At 39.7% G+C, this 20,918-nt stretch overlaps 1 protein-coding gene across 6 annotated transcripts in view; it reads right to left on the bottom strand.

Moving 5' to 3' along the window:
* Window positions 1-17,651: 17,651 nt before the first annotated feature.
* PPP2R2A (protein phosphatase 2 regulatory subunit Balpha) overlaps window positions 17,652-20,918 on the bottom strand; it is a 106,729-nt gene continuing 103,462 nt past the window's right edge. For all 6 annotated transcript variants that reach the window (XM_074285437.1, XM_074285436.1, XM_074285439.1 and 3 more), the window contains one exon: window positions 17,652-18,662. In XM_074285437.1, coding sequence (XP_074141538.1) covers window positions 18,383-18,662 — 280 coding nt within the window. In that variant the 3' untranslated portion in view covers window positions 17,652-18,382. The remainder of the gene's footprint in view (window positions 18,663-20,918) is intronic.

Genomic DNA, 20,918 nt, shown 5'->3' with positions numbered 1-20,918 from the left:
TCCCAAGCTGTTCTTTTCAGGTAAAAAGTCTGTGCTGCTAAAGAAAGACAGAGACGGTAATCTCAAGTGGGTGGGAGAGGAAAGGGGACACTGACACGTGACAGAGTCCCCGGAAAGCTAAAAACAATCGGACGCTTTAGGACAGCCGAGCCTCGGTAGGGAGTTCGCTGTTGTCTTCTACCCCGGCCCGACCATACTTGATAAGCTCCTTGCATTGGGATTTGTATCTCTATGATTCAGTACCGTGCTCAGGACTTAGAAAGTTCTTGATGAATGTTTCTTCATTCATTCATCAGGGAATTACAGTACTTTAAGAAGACCATTTTGTACAAGAAATGGCAGACGGGGTGGAGGGTGGGGTGAAATAGCATAGAGCAGGGGTTCTCAAACTACCACCGGCTGAGGACGTTTATGGGCCCACGGGGTTATTGCAAATGCGCCGAGGGGCGGAGACAGAGTGTGAGCCTTTGCTTTTACTCTAGTCCGGCCTCCCCCAGTCTGAGGGACGGGGAACTGGCCCCCTAGTTAAACAGTTTGAGGACCACTACGATAGAGGGAAATACAGTCAGCAATAATAACTGAAAAAAAATTTGAAGTTTCTCTGACTTCTCAAATTTATAAAAATATAAACCATTCCCCAATTGATAAATGATCCAATATTAACAGTTTTCAGATGAAGCAATCAAAGCTCTCTATAGCTATTTTTTAAATGCGAACTATTGATGAGAGAAATGAAAATTAAAACAATTCCGAGATACTATCTCACACTTACTAGAATGGCTAATATGACAAATGATAGAGGGGATGTGGGAAAGTGAAAACAAATGCACTTTTGGAGTTGTGAAGCGATTCAACCATTCTGTAGAGCAATTTGGAACTCTATTCCCAAGAGGCTATAAAATCCTGCATATTCTTTGTTCTAGCAAAACCACCTTTAGATGTGTATTTGCCAAAAGAAATTTGTGGTTTTTCTCGAGATTTTTTTGAGGGGAGGGGAATCCTATGTTTTTCTTCCATAGTAATTACTTCTATACTTCCATAGTAAAATGAAAATGCTTTGCATGATTACACATATATAACCTATATTGAAAACGTCTTCTCGATGAAGGGAGCTTGGGGAGGAAGGAAGAGAGAAAACTTGAAACTCAAAAGTTAAAAGGATTAATGTTAAAAAGGTGTTTTTACCTGTAACTGGGAGAAAATAAAATAAATTCAAAAAGAAAAGAAAAAGCATTTGAAGACTTGATGATTATGTACAGGGCAGCTGGGAGGGGGATCAAGGTGTTAGTGGGTGTGGAAAGAGTAACCAACTGGGCAGCTATCCTTAAATTGAGAATGAAAAAAACGGGCCCGAACTTATTTGGGAATGGAGAAAAGGATATGTGTGTAAGAACTGATGAGTTTGATGACTGACTGGGTGTGGAATGTGAAGAAGAAGGAAGAGTCTAGTCACAGACAGAAATGGGGAAGTTCAGTGGAGGATCCACCTTGGTGGAAGTGACTGAGAAGGCTAGGAATTCGATTTGGGATGTGCTAAATTTGAGGTGCCAGTGTGACCGTCAAGTAGAGATTTGTTCATTCGAAACCTGGGATTTGAGAAATAGGCCAAAACTGGGGGTAGAGATTTAGCAGGTATAAACTTCAACTTAACAGTTGAAGTCATTCTAATAGTTGAAATTCAACTAAATTCAAAAATAATTTGTTAAATATAGCCTATGTAAGGTATTAAGAAAAAAAGGAAAGACTCAAGAATAATGAAGATAAACTGAAAATAAATAGCAGTCTAGAGTTATAAAAGATTTGAGCTTCATCAACAACCCCACGGGCATCGGATGCCACAAGTATTAGCTTGGGATGGAAGGGTTAAGGAGAACGGGAATACGGAATCAGCTGATGGAAGATGGGCCATGAGGTTTGGAAGATGACTAACTCAGGTGACTGATTCATGGAGAGAGCAGCCCTGGAGCTCCAGAGTGACACCTAGTGTTTGTTTCAAGAGGGAATACTCTCCTGGGATCATTTTTTCCTTTGATTTTCTTTTTACAGTATTAATGAAGTAATAATTACTCAAATTCTACAGTGCTACAAGTGTTAAATTCTGATCTTGATTTTGTCAAGAATTTTTTATATTTTTATTGATGAACATTTTGTAGCTTGAATTCGAAGTTGAAATGAGCTCAATAAATGTCTATGTAATTGATCATGTTTGAGAATTATTATGTGTTCAAAATGTGAACGCTATGCAGTTTGGACTTTTTTTTGTCTTTGGATTTTTGCTACTATTTTTTCAGATGACTTGTTTTCGAATTTTAGAGTGTTATGGTAGAAATTAATGTAAAAGTAATGTAAAAAAAAAAAAGTTCTGAGCACTTTCCATTTCTTGACAATGGCTGGGTGTCAGAATGGACGAAGTGCCTAGCTGAGAGACAGAGACTCATCTTCCTGAGTTCAAAGCTGACTTTAGACACTTACTGACCAGGTTACCCTAGGCAAGTCACTTCATCCTGTTTGCCTCAGTTTCTTCATCCATAAAATGATCAGAAGGAAACAGCAAACCACTCCAGTATCATTACAAAGAAAACCCTGAAAAGGAGTCATAACAAAGAGTCAGGAGTGAAAACAATAAGCTGCACAGCCCAAAACCCTTGACTGGAGGCCAATAAGGTCTTTTATAACAATTAGCAAGATGACAGAGCAAAATCTTGACCACCATAGATAGATAGGTCTTCTGATTGGCTGTCGATGATGTCAGAATCAAAATTACATCATTTGGAGCTCCCCTTATCAAATCATCCTCAACCCCAAGCCTTAAACTACCAAAGGCACAGGATCCTAGTTGGGGTAGGTAGGGAATTGGACTTACAGGTGATGGGATAGCTACATAACTGAGATTTGACTTTTTAAGATTACAAAGGTGGGATAATTATAAAATAAAAGTTTAAACTTTATACAAGTTTCTCTGGGAATAGGGAAATGGAGTGAAATTAACCAAAGGAATGAACTGAGAAAAGGAATCTAAGTTTAAGTCTTAGCAAAATAGAATTAAAATTAATTTTCAACTTTACATGAGCAGAACCTCTACGCCTTGGCTCAAACATGTTACTAATATTATTTAGTGTTGCCAATGAGATACCATAATTTATGAGTTTTTACTATGGCTATGGATTAGCATGTCATCTGCTACTGAATTATATTTGACTAAATTGTTTCATCAACTGACATACTACTCTTTGATGACTGGCATTACAGAATGACATGATTCTCCAATATTGTTATTAATATGAAATAACAAAAATAACACACATAGCATTTTGAGGCTTGCAAAGCACCTTACAAACATCTCATTTTATCCTCAACCATCTTGAGAGGTAACTTTACATATAAGAGAAATGACTTGCCCCAGTTACTAGCAAGTGTGTGAAGCCAGTTTTAAAATGAGGTCTTCTGTCCAGCTCCAGCACTCTCTCCACTGTTTCACCTTCCCGCCTCTGAATATTGTCATTTTGAAGACTGGTGTGCACAAGGGTTTGCTGTTAGCTGGAGAAGATCTTATGTTTTGGAATGAGGATGTCAGAAAAGTTTTGAATACTGATGTTGAAGAGAGCAGGCAGAGCAAGATTTTCCAAATAGCAATGGTTCAGCAAGACACTAAAGATGTTTTATGTGAATTACCACTGTCATGGGATTGACAAATTACTAGAAAAAATTCAGAGAGGAAACAGTTTCTGCACATGAACTTGCTGTCCCATTCTATGAGAGGTAGAGGAAGTATTTACTATAATAATGGCTCTGATGATAAAGGGGGCAAGAAAGCCCAGCAATTGAGGAGCAAGTTTTGAAATACATTTGTATTTTCCCAATTAAGGATCAGGAAAGACTTTGGCAAGAAGAAACAATTTGTTTCTAAATGTCCAGGTTGGAATACCTCTTGAGTCAGGGAATAAGGTAGTCTATCATTTAATGGGGGTTCATTAAAATGAGTGAAAGATATATCAATACCTCGAAAAAGGGCATCACCAGAGTGGAGCAGTTCACCAGAATCATACAAGTGTGAAAAAAATTAATATTATCTCTGATTACTGTTGGATTGGTTCTAATTTTATTATACTGTATTAATTTGATAACTGAGTCTGCATCCACCGGGTCTCAGTTTAGCTCAGGTTTCCAGATGAAGCTGCTTCTACCTGGCTTAAAATGAGTTTAGGAAACCAGCTGAGCTAGCTCAAAGTTAGCTCAGTTTTAGAGAAAAATTGTTCTCCCTCCTCTGTTGTCAGTATCTGCTTGGATTATTAATTGCCATCCTCAAAAGATATCATCTGTCCTTTCCTATTTTTATGTATTAAGATTATTTTTAATCATCTCTTCCAAGGAGATAGAAAGTCTGTCCCTAGCAGAGAATACAAAATATAGATGGACTACCATAAAGTAACATTCCTTAATTGTTAGAGAGGTGCATGATCTTCCACACCTGAAAGCCAACCTACCTTTCTCTTCAATGGCAGCCAATTGTGATATTCATTCTTTCCTGTATCTCAATAAAAAGTGTTTTCCCCATCCTTAGGGGAGTCCTAGCTTTGCTGAGATGCTAACCCATTTATTAATGGCCATATGTGTCACTGCTAATAAACTGTTATCTTGCCTGGAAAACTTACCTCAGTGTCCTTTTATTCAATGAACCCTCCTGTGAATATGAGAATGAAGAGAAGTTCACTGAATCAGGCAGAAAAGTTTTGCCAACAAAAAAATAGGACATGGCAGAGGAATGCCACTAGGTCAAAACAAACTTTCTTGGAACCCCACGTCCCACTTGGGAATAAGCACACAAGTGTTACTAAATTCTTTGTGAAAAACCTGACACAGTGAAGTGAATGGTGAAAGAAAAACCTCTGTGAAAAAGCCCTAGGACTTTTTGGAGGCCAGATAGATAACCAGAAACCCAGATATGAGATAGAAAATGTGTCTATAAAATTTTACAATCCTGGGGGTGAGCATTGTTCGATATTCAGGAGAGGGACTGAATAGCTTAGTCAAACATATTTGATATTAGTTGAATTTACATTTTAATGCAGAAATGAAAAATCATCTGACTTTTTTCTCCATGTGAACATATTATAAAGATTAGAAGAACTATGTAAAGCCTGACCATGAAAAATAGGATATATTGGAACAAGCATGCATAGGCCTAAAATACAATGAAATCAAGAATACAAATGGGTCATCCAAACTTCAGGCAGCCCTCAGATGATGATTTAGTAAAAAGCATGGAAAATGGGCTCCAAGACAGCCAAAAGGACACTCATTGGAGGCTCCACATGCAAATAATTCAAGACCAGATGACGAAACATGGGCTAAAGATACAAATATAAATCTCAACATCTACAGAGATGCAGATTACAACTGAAGAAAGCTTCCAAGGAAGAGTACCATGGACAGCAACAGTTCCTTTGGAAATGTTCTGGACCAACCTGATAGCTGTACAGTGAGGAGGGGAGGCCCTACTGGACTTCTATTCCAGCCATCAAAAGCACCGACACCTGTGCCGCTGAACCAGGCAGTGCTGCACCAGCAGCCTCTGTATTCCAGCCCTTTTACAAGAGGTATTTGGAAAAAAAGTCTGTTGAGCTTCTGCCGAACTTCATGTGAGTTTTTGTTGTTGCTTTTTTATATGTTCAGCACCCAGGATAGATAATGAGTGTTTAATAAGTATTTGGTGAATCCAATATAGAATTAAATGGAGGCTGGTCTGCATGAAGTACAAATAAAAAAAGGATTTTCTTTGAAGATTAAGTGACAAAAACTATCCATATTGGGATATACTGAAGTGACCCCCATACATCATGCTGAGAGCTCCAGATGACCCAGATTTCCTTTTTGGTTACTGGTGGTTTTCTATGTTGCATTTGCATAGTGCCTATTGCCAGAGTCCTTTGGCAGCAGAAGATAAAATGAAGACTAATTTATCCAATTAAATTTTATCAGTTTAAAAATGTCACCAAGACATCTCCCTATTCAAGTCTCTTCCCATTCCAGTCAATTCTCCCACTCATTTATCAAACTGATCTTCCTCAAGTACTGATCTTGTCACCTTCTCCTATTCAGTAAACTCCAGGAAGTCTCTATTACTTCCAGGAAACAAATTACTGAAATGAAGTCATACCCTGTCCCCTTTCCAGTCTTCTTATATATATTATTCCACTCTACACACGCTGGGTCCAATGCCACTGGCCTCCTCGCTATCCTGACAAGACACAGCATCTCCTGACTCTGGAACTGTCACCAGCTGTCCCCAGGCACAGAATGCTCTGTCCCTGGGAGTAACCCAGTACACAGTTCTGATCCTCTTTTGAACTGCAAGATTTTTATCATCAGTAATTAATTTCTAGGGTGAAAAAAAGCATGTATACAAGTACATCCTGATTTACTTTTCAATTCTGTCTACTGCTTTTTCATTTCTTTCTGGGGGCACTTTATCTCAGGTCTTTAGTCTCTCTGCCATATTTTGGTAAAATCTCTTGCTTCCTCCAACTGCACCTCACTGTTGCTATGTTTATTCATTTTGGTGCTATGGATAGGCACGAACCACTGTAAAAGGTATTAGTAATATGTTCTGCATTTGATTTACAGAAACAGCCTATCAGGTAATGCTTTTCTCATGCTATATTTATATTTGTGTGTGTGTGTGTGTGTGTGTGTGTGTGTGTGTGTGTGTGTGTGTATACACACACACACACACACACACACACACATATATATTATATATTTATATATATACTTTTTTCCCCCAATAAGCAAAACTCGACCTCCCGTCCCTCTTTTCATCCCTCTCTCCAACTGAGAAAGAAAAACAAAACATATGTAGTCAAAGCCAAGATGACAAAGTGAAGCCAGGAAGCTATTCGAGCTTTCCCAGTTTCCCTTGAAAACCACAAGAAACCAGCCTCTGAACAAAGTCCAATGGAACGAAACCATTCTCCTACTCAAGACAGACTGGAAAGGACTTCAATGGGTGAAAGGGGTGTTCAGTCCACCTCCAACTGTGTCCAGGAAAGCCACTCAGAGGTGCTTAATCCCAGCAGGTCAACAACTGAGACCCTTGGTCCTAGCTCAGTAGCAGATCATTGGGGCAGTCTCTAGTCCCAACACAGAAGACAAATTGCCAGCCTGGGAAAGCAGGCCGTGGCCTAGAGAGAGCAAGTAGAATGACCCTCTACAATGAAGAAGAAATTAACACAATAATTAGGAACTATTTTGTCTAATTGTATGCCAAAAAAATATGACAATCTAATTGAAATGGATGAATATTTACAAAAACACCAATTGCCAAGATTATCAGAAGAGATACCCCATTTTAGAAAAAAAAATTAAATAAGCCATCAATAAACTTCTTAAGAAAAAATCTCCAGGACCAAATGAATTTTACAAGTGAATTCTACCAAACAGTTAAAGAACAACTAATTCTAATACAATGTAAATTATTTGGGGAAATAGGCAAAGAAGGCCAAATTGTTTCTATGGCACAAATATGGTGCTGATACCTACACTAGGAAGAGCTAAAATAGAAAAAGAAAATGACAGACCAATCTCCCTAATGAATATTGATGCAAAAAATTTAAATAAAATATTAGCAAAGTCACTATAATAACTTATTTGCAAGATAATCCACTATGGCTAAGTGGAATTATACCAAGAATGTAAAGCTCATTTAATATAAAGAAAACTATTGACATAATTAACCATATCAACAACTAAACTATATCAATAATTAAACTAACAAATAATATGACAATCTCAATAGATACAGAAAAAGCTTTTGACAGCTCCCATTCCTATTAAAAAAAACCACAACAGAGTGGAAGAATAAGTAAAACTTTCCTTAAAATGATAAGCAGCATCTATCTAAAACCATCAGCAAGTGCTATTTGTAATAGGGAGAAGCTAGATGCATTCCTAACAAAATCATGGGCGACAGCTTTTGGGATAAGTACTCACTGACAAAAATTGCTGGAAAACTGGAAATTAGTATGGTAGAAACTAGGCATTGACCCACACTTAACATTATACACCAAGATAAGGTCAAAATGGGTTCATGATTTGGGCATAAAGAATGAGATTATAAATAAATTAGAAGAACAATTAGTTTCCCTCTCAGACCCGTAGAAGAGGAAGGAATTTATAACCAAAGAAGAACTAGAGATCATTATTAATTACAAAATAGAAAATTTTGATTATATCAAATTGAAAAGTTTTTGTAGAAACAAAACTAATGCAGACAAGATTAGAAGGGAAGCAATAAATTGGGAAAACATTTTTACAGTCAAAGGTCAAAGGCCTCATTTCCAAAATATATAGAGAATTGATTCTAATTTATAAGAAATCAAGCCATTCTCCAATTGATAAATGATCAAAGAATATGAACAGACAATTCTCAGATGAAGAAATTGAAACTATTTCTAGCCATATGAAAAGATGATCCAAGTCATTATTAATCAGAGAAATGCAAATTAAGGCAACTCTAAGATACCACTACACCTGTCAGATTGGCTAGAATGGAAGGTAAAGATAATGCGGAATGTTGGAGGGGATGTGAGAAAACTGGGACACTGACACATTGTTGGTGGAGTTGTGAATACATCCAGCCATTCTGGAGAGCAATTTGAAACTATGCTCAAAGAGTTATCAAACTGTGCATACCCTTTGATCCAGCATTGCTGCTATTGGGCTTATATCTTATATCCCCTTAAAGAAGGGAAAAGGACCTGTATGTACAAGAATGTTTGTAGTGGCCAGAAACTGGAAACTGAGTGGATGCCCATCAGTGGAGAATGGCTGAATAAATTGTGGTATATGAATGTTATGGAATATTATTGTTCTGTAAGAAATGACCAACAGGATGATTTCAGAAAGGCCTGGAGAGACTTACAGGAACTGATGCTGAGTGAAATGAGCAGGACCAGGAGATCATTATACACTTCAATAACAATACTGTATGATGATCAATTCTGATGGATGTGGCTCTTTTCAACAATGAGATGAACCAAATCAGCTCCCATAGAGCAGTCATGAACTGAACCAGCCACACCCAGCGAAAGAACTCTGGGAGACGACTGTGAACCACTACATAGAATTCCTTAATCCCTTTATTTTTATCCGCCTGCATTTTTTATTTCCTTCACAGGCTAATTGTATACTATTTCAAATTGTGCACTTTTTGTACAGAAAGATAATTGGACATGTATACATATGTTGTATTTAACATATACTTTAACATATATAACATGTATTGGGCAACCTGCCATCTGGGGGAGGGGATGGGGGGAAGGAGGGGGAAAATTGGAACAAAAGGTTTTGCAATTGTCAATGCTATAAAATTACCCATGCATATATCTGGCAAATAAAAAGCTATAATAAAAAAATAAAAATGGAATAAGCAAAAAAAAAAAAAAAAAAAAAAGAAACCTTGCCATCCCTTGACTCTCCTTCCGCTCCCTGCCAGTCAGTCCAACCTTCTCCCTGCCTCCATCTCTCAGCTCCCACACCTGGGCTCTCTTCCTTAGAGCAGCAGCTTTAAAAAAAACTCAGTGACAACTTGACTGGTTGTGTCTGGCCATTTGGGGTTTTCTTGCCAGGGACTTTTCCTGTGAGGAAACCTGAAGCGAGGGGGGTCCACGACTGGCCCAAGGTCACACTGGGAGCAAAGTCTGAGAACTTCCTGACTTCAGGATGGGCCCTCCCTGCCTGCTTCCCCTCTGAGCATCGTGCTCAATAAATATTTACTTCTAGAAGAAGCATTTGGATTTCCTTCAGCTGCTGCTTTCTCATCCGCACAGAGCTTTTTGTGTTTTGTTGCTTTTTGCTCCTTGAAAGCAGGGACCACACTTTGCCTTTCCTTGTATCTCTATGACTTACCATGGTGCCCAACACATAGTAGGTGCTTAGCAAATTCCTATTTTCTGAGACACCCGGCTGTTAGGGGCCCCCTCCAACTAACAGAAAGTTATTTGGAACATATTTCGGGAGGTTCTCTCCTGGATAGAAGGCAAGCTTTCTGAGGACAGGGACTGCCTCGTTTTTGCTTCACCTACTTTGCCTCTGCTCATCTGCCTGGCTTCAGCTCGGGAGAACAAGATGTCCCTGCCAAGCTCTCGAGCCTTCGGCTGGCTCCACCTCCCCCAGCCTCCTCTTCTCTCCCCAGGTTCTGAAGGGCAACCCTTGGATACTCTCTTTCACAGGGCCTAGACTGGCCATGGGCTTGCTTTTCTTGGCATCCTTTGCCCTTCCTGGCTTCACCTCCCCTGGACAAGATGCCCCTGGAACAGGAACCCTGTCCCCCTCCCCACTTTTACACCAAAACCTCTTGGAGGAGCAAGCTCTCTTTTGGCTTCAGCACAGAGCAGCCACCGAACAGATGCTTCCAACCAGACTGGATTGGCTTATAACCCCCAGCTGATCTGACCATTGCCTTGGATGGTTTCCTAAAGAGGCATTTTAACAAGGAATGCAATTTAAAGAAAAGCACTTACTACTGGGCTTATATCCCAAAGAAATACTAAAGAGGGGAAAGGGACCTGTGTGTGCCAAAATGTTTGTGGCAGCCCTTTTTGTAGTGGCTAGAAACTGGAAGATGAATGGATGCCCATAAATTGGAGAATGGTTGGGTAAATTATGGTATATGAATGTTATGGAACATTATTGCTCTGTAAGAAATGACCAGCAGGATGAATTCAGAAAGGTTTGGAGAGACTTACATCAACTGATGCTGAGTGAAATGAGCAGAACCAGAAGATCATTGTACACTTCAACAACAATGCTGTATGAAGATGTATTCTGATGGAAGTGGAAATCTTCAACATAGAGAAGATCCAACTCACTTCCAGTTGATCAATGATGGACAGAAACAGCTACACCCAGAGAAGGAACACTGGGAAGTGAATGTAAAATATTAGCACTACTGTCTATCTACCCAAGTTACTTATACCTTTGGAATCTAATACTTACCGTGCAACAAGAAAAAGGTATTTACACACATATATTGTATCTAGGTGATATTGTAACACATGTAAAATGTATAGGATTGCCTGTCATCTAGGGGAGAGAGTAGAGGGAGGGAGGGGAAAATTTAGAAAAATGAATACAAGGGATAATTTTATAAAAAAAATTACTCATGCATATATACTGTCAAAAAAATTTTATAATTATAAAATTAATTTTTAAAAAGTACTAAAAAAAAAAAAAAGAAAAGAAAAACACTGATCTCCACTCATTGATACAGGGATCAGCATCCTCATAATCAGACAAGATCAATGCGTTGGTCTGCTTTTGTTTGCAACGATGGAGGGTCGTGTATGAGATGGAACGAGATGTCAATGGGAGGTGATGGATTTTTTTTAAAGCCTTCATTTAAAGAGATGGCAGGTTCTTCATAGAGTGAGAACAAAGTTTAACAGATGGACATAAACTAAGTGTTATATTAGCAATCATGAATGAATGAATGAAATGAGTTTTACAAAATCTGACTACATCCCAAGCTATCCAGATACAAACACAAAAGCAAAAGGAGTGCCAGCCCACGAGTTTACAGGTGAGATGAGGAGACAGAAAGCGTCAGCCTGGAGATACTTACCTAATGACAATACGATGGTGTGGAGGACTTGGGTCTAAATCTTTTCAGGACCACGAAGAAAACCAATTTAATCAGGTTTTTGCTCTGGGTGGGAGAGAATCCAAGAGGTCGTAGAGGACGGTGGGAAGTGAAAGGCCTTCAGGAAGTATCCTGGGGTACATGGAAGAGAAGTACACTGGGTAAAATTTTATGAATGGTTTTACAATCTTTACTAATGGAGAATTACTTACAAGATCTGAGATCCATTAAAGTAAGCAGGATTTTGCAAGTAGCCTTTCCTCTAGCTTATTTTTTCAAAATATTTTTAGCACATTTAACAGATTCCTTCTTTCCAAAGGTCCTTCAGTATTTCAGAGGGCAGCTTGAGTGCCATCCAAACCTTGAAACAGAACGCAGTTGCAACTGTCAGAGACGAATTAGCCAATGTACCTTTCACCTACACCGGATTATTTTTATCTATAAAAATGGGTCATTGGGTTATCCGATGAAAGGTAACCCACAAAACTTCTTACCATCATGGAAAAGTATCAGAATCTACAGTCAGCATAAGGTACATTAAAGCCTTGGGTACTCGGCCCTGAGCCAGGTGCTGGGGGAAGGGTGAAGCGAAGAGAAGCTGAAGATGCCCTGGGACAGGTGCTGTGGGGAGTCCCAAAGAAAAAAGCTGCATTCTTTAGGAGGAGACATTGGCAGTAGAGCTTATGCTCAGGTCTCTAGATAGGAAATAGATTTGGGGTGCGTGGACATTCCCATTCTAGGAAAACGCAGGATGGAAGAGGGAGGGAGGGAAAAGCATCCGCTTGTCCGTGAGCAGAGTGTGGGCTGACTCGTCTCTTGTGTATTTGATGGACCTTAGGGTAGACTGAGGTATGGGCCATCCCTGGTCATCCTCATCTCTCTGACCACTGGACCCTGAGGCTCTGAGGGGAAAGTGAGGCAGGCGGCCTTGCCCAGCCCTCCCTCACTTGCATGTCCCGGCACCCCCTCCCTGATTTCCGTGATCCTCTTCAAGGACAAAGGGCTGCCCAAAAAGTCAGCTCCCTTAGAGGGTTCCCATGCAGAGAAGCAGCCAACTCAATCTGCTTTGGATGGGAAGCTTCCCCTATCAATGAATTCACAGGCCCAGCCCTTCACCCTTCAAGGAGGGAAGACAGGAATGGAAGGATGAGCCGTCACTAACTGGCCAACTGGTGGGAAAAACAATATGGAAACCAGGTCAGCCCTAAACTTCATTCTTCTTCTTTCTGCCGTTGGTAAAGGGGCCTTTTCTCCCATATTTGGCAGCTGGATGGCACAGGAGAGCCAGCACTGGACCTGGAATCAGAAGACTTGAGTTCAAACTCAACCTCACTCATTGGCTAGCTGACTTTGAGCAAATCATTTAACTCTTTTGCTTGTTTTCTCCTCTGTAAAATGGGAATAACAGCACCAACCTCACAGGGTTGGTGAGATAAAATTAGATATTTGTGAAGTCCTTTGCCAACATTAAAATAATTTATGAATATTAGTTGTCATTATTACTGCACTCCCTAAATGTACAATTTGTAAGGATTGCTTAGAGATGTCCAGACACCTGGATTATGTCATCCCTAGCCCTCAAATCTAGGCCAAGTAGGTGGCACAATAGACATAATGCCTTGAAGCAGGAGGACCCAAGTTCAAATGTGACCTCAAAACAATAGCTGTGTGATCCTAGGCAAGTCTCAGTTTCCTCACCTGTAAACGGAGCAGATGAAGGACGTGGCAAACCACTGCAAGGTCTCTGCCAGGAAAACCCAAGTGGGGTTACAGAGCCAGGAGACGGAAAAGTGACTGGACAGACACGTGTTCTCTAGAGCCTGGTGCTGCAGTCTGGTGGGCCCTCCCGAGCGAACGTTCCACTTCCCAGGTGTCATGTCTAGGATCCTGAGACAGCACAGCCCATCTCTCACTGCCCCCGGGGCAGGAAGAACCGGATCCCAATTCTGCCAACGAGGCTTCTGAGGTTTCTCTGAGCTCAAGGCTGTGAGCCTCTGGTGTCCTCCAAGTGGACTCCCACCATTAGGAAGCAGTGAGAGCCAATGAGCTCTGAGGTTCGTTCCAGCATGAGTCCCCTCGGAGCAGCAGGGCCGGACTGAACCCCATTCTGTGAGAAGAAGCGGGCAGTACTCACAGGGCCTTGTCCGGACTCCGTGGGGCCTCTCACTCCATGGCCAGGCTTTGCCACTGGGAGCTTCCCAAGAGCCCTGGACGGCGCCTCATCACCCACCTGCGAGCAAAAAATACATTTAGATGACAAAAAAGGGGACCTGACAGTGAGGCAGGGACAGCACTTTTTTCCTGCTGGGTCATTTCCAAAATCTCTCACCTAGGTGATTTTTAAGCCCCAGAAAATGTTTCACTGCCCCCTAGTGGGGGAATCCTCGAAGAAGAAATCATTTTGTGTAAGCAGGAGCTCAGATTCAGAAAGGAACTCCTCAGGTAACATTAGGAAACACCCAAACTGCAACAGAAAAACATGCAGGCAACAAACACAACTTCGCCATCTTGTTCCCTGACCCACTTACTCTGAAAAAGACTATTCATCTCCCCTTGCTAGTCCAGTCATGGAGACCCGGAAGGGCCACTGGAGACCTCCACGTTACAGACAACTGAGACCTGGATGGACCTTTGGAGATCTCCATGCTACAGAGAACTGAGACCCAGATGGGCCTTTGGAGACCTTCATGTTACAGAGAACTGAGAATTGCCCAAAGGGCCTTTGGAGACCTCCATGATACAGAAAACTGAGACTTGCCCGAAGGGCCTTTGGAGACTCCATGTTAGAGAACTGAGACTCAGAGTGACGAAGCTCTCAAGGTCACACAAGAAGCAGGGTCAGATTTTAATCACTTGACCTTAAATCCAGTATTCTTGGAACCTCATTACTTTTTATTATCAACTGTCCAACAACCTGACAAATTTCCAAAGCAGATTTAGAAATAAAGAGCACACTCTACTGATGCTTCTAGTGAAACCATACCCTTACTAACCAAAACGGGCAACAGGGAAAGCCCTTCAGTATAAACAGCTTGTTGACATATTTCGAGAGAGGCAATAGGAAAGCATAAAAGTAGTTTTAATTCTGCTCCAGAACTAATCAAGGTCACAACCTCATACTAATGGACCTTCAGAAAAAGGTCATTCTGCTGAGTGTAAACTAGCTCATATTTGTAAACTAACAGTTAAGAAGAAAAAAAAAAAAAAAAAGTAGCTTTATCTTTTCAATCAAGCAAGGACACTCAATGGACTGCCACGTCCCACTACCTCTGGTCTCTCGAATTTTTCCCCTTAATACATTTGGCCATTTCACTGTAAGCAAAAAAGTGGACAATAAAGATATGCTAAAATAGGGTTATACAAGGCACTTTGTAAGGTGAATATAGAAAATTTCGAGTTGCAGCATATATCTATAAATAATTATTGAGAAGGCAAACACATGTAAGGTATGACTGCAGCATAAAAAAATTTCGATTTCAACTTTCCAGAAAAACTCTTAGTAGTTGATCATTAACCTAAACATCACTCTTAATAATTATGTTAACACCTGACCTGAGATTTTTCACAATTCATGAATGGGTAAAGCTAGTAGATTCTACCCACCTGCCTTCTCTAATTTTTTAGTGCATGACTTGCTATTCCATATTGACAAATCCAGGTTGCTTGGCTATTTCAATTAAATGTAAAAGTCATTAAATTCATACATCCATACATGTGGATTTCTGATGTAGATCCACGAACAAGTCCTGGACTCCTTTGGCCCTAATTTTCATGTTTGGAGACATAAGGCAAGTATGCCTACAATGTCATTAAATTTATTTTTTAAAAAGCAAAATTTTAAATCCCATTCTACCAACACACACAAACACACACATACAGGCACACGCGTGCACATTTTGTTCTTACATGAAGGTGAAAAACACAAAGACAGGATGTCCTCCGGTTTCCAAGGAAAAGTTTTCTTGCATTAATTGTTTGAAAAGCTTACCGGAAAATCAGCCAGAGAAGTAGCTTCAACATAACAAATTCTATTCAGGAGCCAGAAAGTATATAGTTGTATGCATGTATAAATGAATGTATGTGTATGCATTACATATTATATGCATGTATAATTTAAGGAAATAAGAAAAATATCCATTCCTCCTGCCAAGCCAAGGAATTATCAGAAGGGATGTAAATGCAAGTCAAGTTTCCCCACCCCAACTCCCAAAAGGGGGGATAGAAAGTAGTAGAATCAATTAGTGGTTAGAGAATGGGAGATACAAAGCAACTTGACAAGACTGTTTATTCTATGTATCATTTTTATTAATAAAAATATTAATCATGACCATATAAAATGAGTGGCTGGGCTTATAATTTGTAACACCAATGAAATTTAAAAAAAAAAAAAAAATGAGTTTGTGAGAATACTGTTACAATGATTAGTCAATAGCGATCCCTGATGGAGAAATATAGTTAGATGTGGTTCAGTGAATCTGAGAATCTCTAACCCATAGGGTCATGACAGAATATCACCTCAGCTAGTGACCAATCAAAAGAAGATTCCAAAGAGCTATTGGGTGGGCTTGTCTTATGACATGCACCAGCGATTAAGGAAACCATCAGCCTTGCATAAAAATCTGGAAAGCTGCCCATTTAGCTGAGCTTAAAATGTCCCTGATTAACGCCTCTAATGCGATGGGGCAGACCCCAGCTTCCAATTCAAGTCTGAGGAGTAAATAATCTATTGGAGTTACTAATGTATCTAAGATATTCAATTACATTAGTCAAAAGTGCCCCCACCATCTTAAGATTCTAATAATTAGAAAGAAATTCAGTTTTTAAAAATACAAATGCAGAATTCTTAAATTCAAAAGATACAGGAGCATTAAATGTTACATAAAAGTACTTGTGCGTGCTCACAATCAGGCATGTAAAATTTACAAGACATTTTATTTTAATAAAAGTGTAGGGGAATTAAATTAAGGTGGAATGTTAAATAGGCAACTGTTTATAATCAAATCTTCATAATTGAAAGATTAAAAAAATAAAATAATGAGTTATGGATACATATAGAAGCACTTAAAACAATTCTCTCTACAAGTCAAGGTCAAGAGTTATAATCCTCTGAACCAAAATATACCAAGATCTCTACCAATTTAAACGCCCCCTCCCACCCCTCTCAAAATTATGTCGTTAAAATATAAAGTCCATTTTTCTTAAAGCTTCTGGCAGACGGAAGACATGTTCTACATGCTAATGACAAAAAGCAAAGGGTGACACTGTTTATCTTTGGATGAATTATTTGCTCATGAAAGTGTCATCTGTTGATAACCACCAATATTTATTTCATGGGATTCTGTGACTTAGTGAAGCACTTCCTGATCATTTTTACCTTTTAAAGTTTGTCTCGTATTGTAATAGCTTTGGAAAACCAAAAGAAAACTTGAGAAACATTCATGGTCAACTACATCTTCATTCATTACTGACAGCAATAAAATACAAGAGAAAATACCAGGTATATTTGATGCAGTGTTGTAAATTTTCTTATCTATATAAAAATCACTTGATATTTTAGACTACATTATATTGTTGAACAAGAAAAATTTAACAATATTTTTAAAAGTGAACACTGTCAGTGACTTTCTATTTGTTAGCACGGCATTAAATAAAATTGGATGAGATTATGCAATCTAAAAAGTCCCATAAAAAGGATCGAAGTTCCAGAAATCTGTTTCCCAGATACAACAGGATCTTGAGAGGAGATAAAAGGTTGTACATGTGCCCTTTATCGTTTATAGCTACGACAATTATCTACTAGCATTTTGAGGTTTGTGAAGTGAGGATGATCAATTTCTTCAAAGATTTTTTTCTAAACTCCTTCCACATGTAAAGAACAATGGTTAAAGTAATTACCACAAAAGAGGAAAAACACTCATGAAAATGATCACTTTATCTCAGTACATCTACTATAAAACATAAAAATAAAAAATTGGTATGAAGAGGTAGATTACAAAGAAAAAAACCAGATTCTCCATTCTTTGTCACTTTTATTCAGTAGTTTTTTTTTTCTCTCTCTCTTATTTTGTTTTTTTTTTTTTGGTGCCAGACACGGCAAGGAGTGATTACAGTCCAACTGTCATTAAAACATTTGTTCGCAACATAAACCCCCTTTACCATTGACCCCAAACTGACCCATTTCATGTGCTTTATTTCTTTTTCTTTCTTTTTGAATACACCACCACCAGGGCTGGGTGGAGGGGAAGTGGGTAAGAGAGGTGATGGGGAGGAGTCCAGGAGGCCAGAGGAGGAGGAATGCTACAAGCCACAGTAAGAATGAGCTGTATTTAATAAAAAAGGGCCACAAATGATACAGTAATGAGGTTACACAATTAAATCCCATAGCATGACTGAAGGCTTTCACTGTGTTTGACGTCATCACAATGGAAGGCATAAAAAGTGGAGTAAACCAATGTTGACACAGTCCAATCTAGTCCATTAGGCAAGATGGTGCAAGTAGTCATTTAAATTAAAAGTGCCCTACCCTTACCTAAATGGCTAGCAGACATGGAGAACACCACCGTGAATCATCAACAGAGCTTTCTCCATGTAGCTATAAAAATGTGTTGTCACATGGCACATTTTTAAACACTGGAAAGGGGTGCCACAATGGACCTCTCTTTCTCTCTCTCTTTTACAGGTACAAATGCTAGATTCAACTATCTCAACTATGCAAGAAGTGGACTCCTGCTAGGAATGCCAACCCTAATTCACTTTGTCTTGAAATATATACAGGTTGTTTGTAGTAGCTACAGCAATGATATTTTCCTTGGGGTGCCAAGCTGTGTGAAGGATTTTCTTGTTGAAGTCTAGGCTGTCGACACTTATTTCATCTTTCTTTCGCTTGCCACTTGCACAGACTTTGCGTGGCTTCAAAACAGTGCGTGGCTTATTGTTCTCTCGGGATGCTTCTAGGGTGATATCTCGCTTTGTGTTTCTGTCAAACATTCTGAAGAAATTATTGTAAGATCCCGTCATGACAACACTGGAAAACCAAAGAGAGAAAAGTCCGTTACTCAATACTGAAAATGACTTTCTGGCAGGAAACGGGAGGGAAGAAGGGGTGGGCACAACTAATCTTCTCAGGCAGAGTCCAACCTGCAGCCTGACCTCAAGGGAGAAGGCTTCCCAGCCCCCCACTCCCTGACTTCCCAGAAACGGCTGCCAACATGGTATGGACCCAGCTTTGGCCAAGATGGCCACCAACAAATGCTCAAGACCCAAGGCTGCCTCTCGGTCACAAGGAGGTATTTTAGAACGCTGGAGGACTAACCATTCATTATCATTATCATCATCATCATCATCATCATGATCATCATCAAGGATAGAAGGCCACATTGGTAATCCCAAATTAAAGAGCATTTATGTGCACTATAGCTATATTATTCAAAATGGCCAGTTTTGGTGGGGACAATGGCCCCACACATTGAATGCAGAGACAGAAGAACATAAATAGCAAGAGGCCTACTTCAGCAGTTCCATGTATTACGGGTTTATCAAAACTGGGACAAAAACTTCTAATTAAATGGTCTGATTAAGCAAAAGCCAGGAGAGAGAAGCTAACATGACATTTTGGAATCCCTCAAATACATCAGTGGAAGAACAGAGCTCGGGCCACTCCCATAAGGGTTCCTTCCAACCTTTGCCCCAAGACCACAGCAGCATCTGGAGAGCCTTCTTTCCTGAGACAGCTCGAAGATGCTTCACTGAAATTATATGAAGCAGCGCCATCTAGGGGAGGGGTGGGGGGAAGGAAGGGCAAAATTTGAAACTGCTATGAGGCTATGCTAGGGTCAATTGCAAAATCATCCTTGAATGTGTTTTGAAAATAAAGAGGAAAGAAAGGAAGAGAGAGGAGAGGGGATGAGAGAGAGGGGGAAGAGAGAGGGAGAGGGAGAGGGAAAGATTATAAAGCAGTCCTACATTTGGGTTCAAAAGCTCAGTTGGAGGAAAACACAGCTAGACAGTAATTTAGGTGATAACAGAACCTGAGGGAAAAGGGGTTAATGAAATGTAGGCACAAGGAAAAGTGAAGAAGTGAAGAAGCAAAAACCACCCATTCATGAAGTATTTCCTTAGTGCCAGCTAAGACAGTGACTACCTGTAAGATGCCTACATTCCAAACAGGAAAAACAAAACAGAGGGGGGATCTACAAGGGAGGAAAGTCTATGAATGTAGGAGTCTAGTTTGGGTTCAGCTCCAGGGGCAGCATCCAAGTAAGGAGGGATTGGGGGGAAGCGGGCCAGAAAGAGTATAGGGGCAGTGTGACGGCTAAAATAAGCTGATGCTCTCTTAGACTATGAAGACTTTGACTGAAATCTCATGATCTGATGCGAATACCACATTTTAGAAGGACAAAGCTATACTAGTTAGTGGGCCCAGAAAACCAACCAAGATGGTAAGGGAATCACAACTATACTGTTATAACTAGTTGAAGGAATTGGATATTTAGCCTAGAGAAGGGAAGACTGATGAGAAAAATCACCAGTGTTTTCAAATACACAATAAAAGCTTATTCCCAGCAGGCAGAAATAGATGAATGAGCAGAAGATGCAGTAGGCAGACACTGGGCAAGTCATTTAGCCTCTCCAAGTCTGCTTCCTCATCAGTAACATGGAGCTAAAAAAACAGCATCCATCTTAGGATTGGCTGTGTGAGAATGCATGAAAAAACACTATGCAAACCTGTAAGTCCAAATAAATATCAACTCCTATTACTATAAGGCAAAATAGCAACAATAAAAACTATTTTAAAGTAGATTGGAATGCTCCATATAGAAGACTGCTCAGCGAAAGAACACCGAGGAATGAGTGTGGAGCACAACATAGCATTTACACTTTCTGTTGTTTGCTTGCATTTTTGTTTTTCTTCCCAGATTATTTTTATCTTTCTAAACCCAATTTTTCTTGTGCAACAAAAGAACTGTATAAATATGTACACATATATTGTATTTAAGATATACTTTAACATGTTCAACATGTATGGGACTACCTGCTATCTGGGGGAGAGGGTGGGGGGAAGGAGGGGAAAAGTTGGAACAGAAGGTTTTGCAAGCGTCAGTGCTGAAAAATTACCTGTGCAGCACATGTTCTGTCAATAAAAAGCTATTTTAAAAAATACTTCCATTAATGATGAAGTAATCACCTAACAATTTAGAATATTTCATTTTTGAATAGATCTCACTGTTAAAGTTTTCTGTTTTGTTGACTGAAAACAAATGCCCTTATTACTTAATAAATG

The sequence above is a fragment of the Sminthopsis crassicaudata genome, chromosome 2, assembly GCF_048593235.1.
Source record: "Sminthopsis crassicaudata isolate SCR6 chromosome 2, ASM4859323v1, whole genome shotgun sequence".
NCBI lineage: Eukaryota > Metazoa > Chordata > Mammalia > Dasyuromorphia > Dasyuridae > Sminthopsis > Sminthopsis crassicaudata.
The sequence above is the reverse complement of the archived record's forward strand: the minus strand, read 5'-3'. Positions and strand labels throughout refer to the sequence as shown.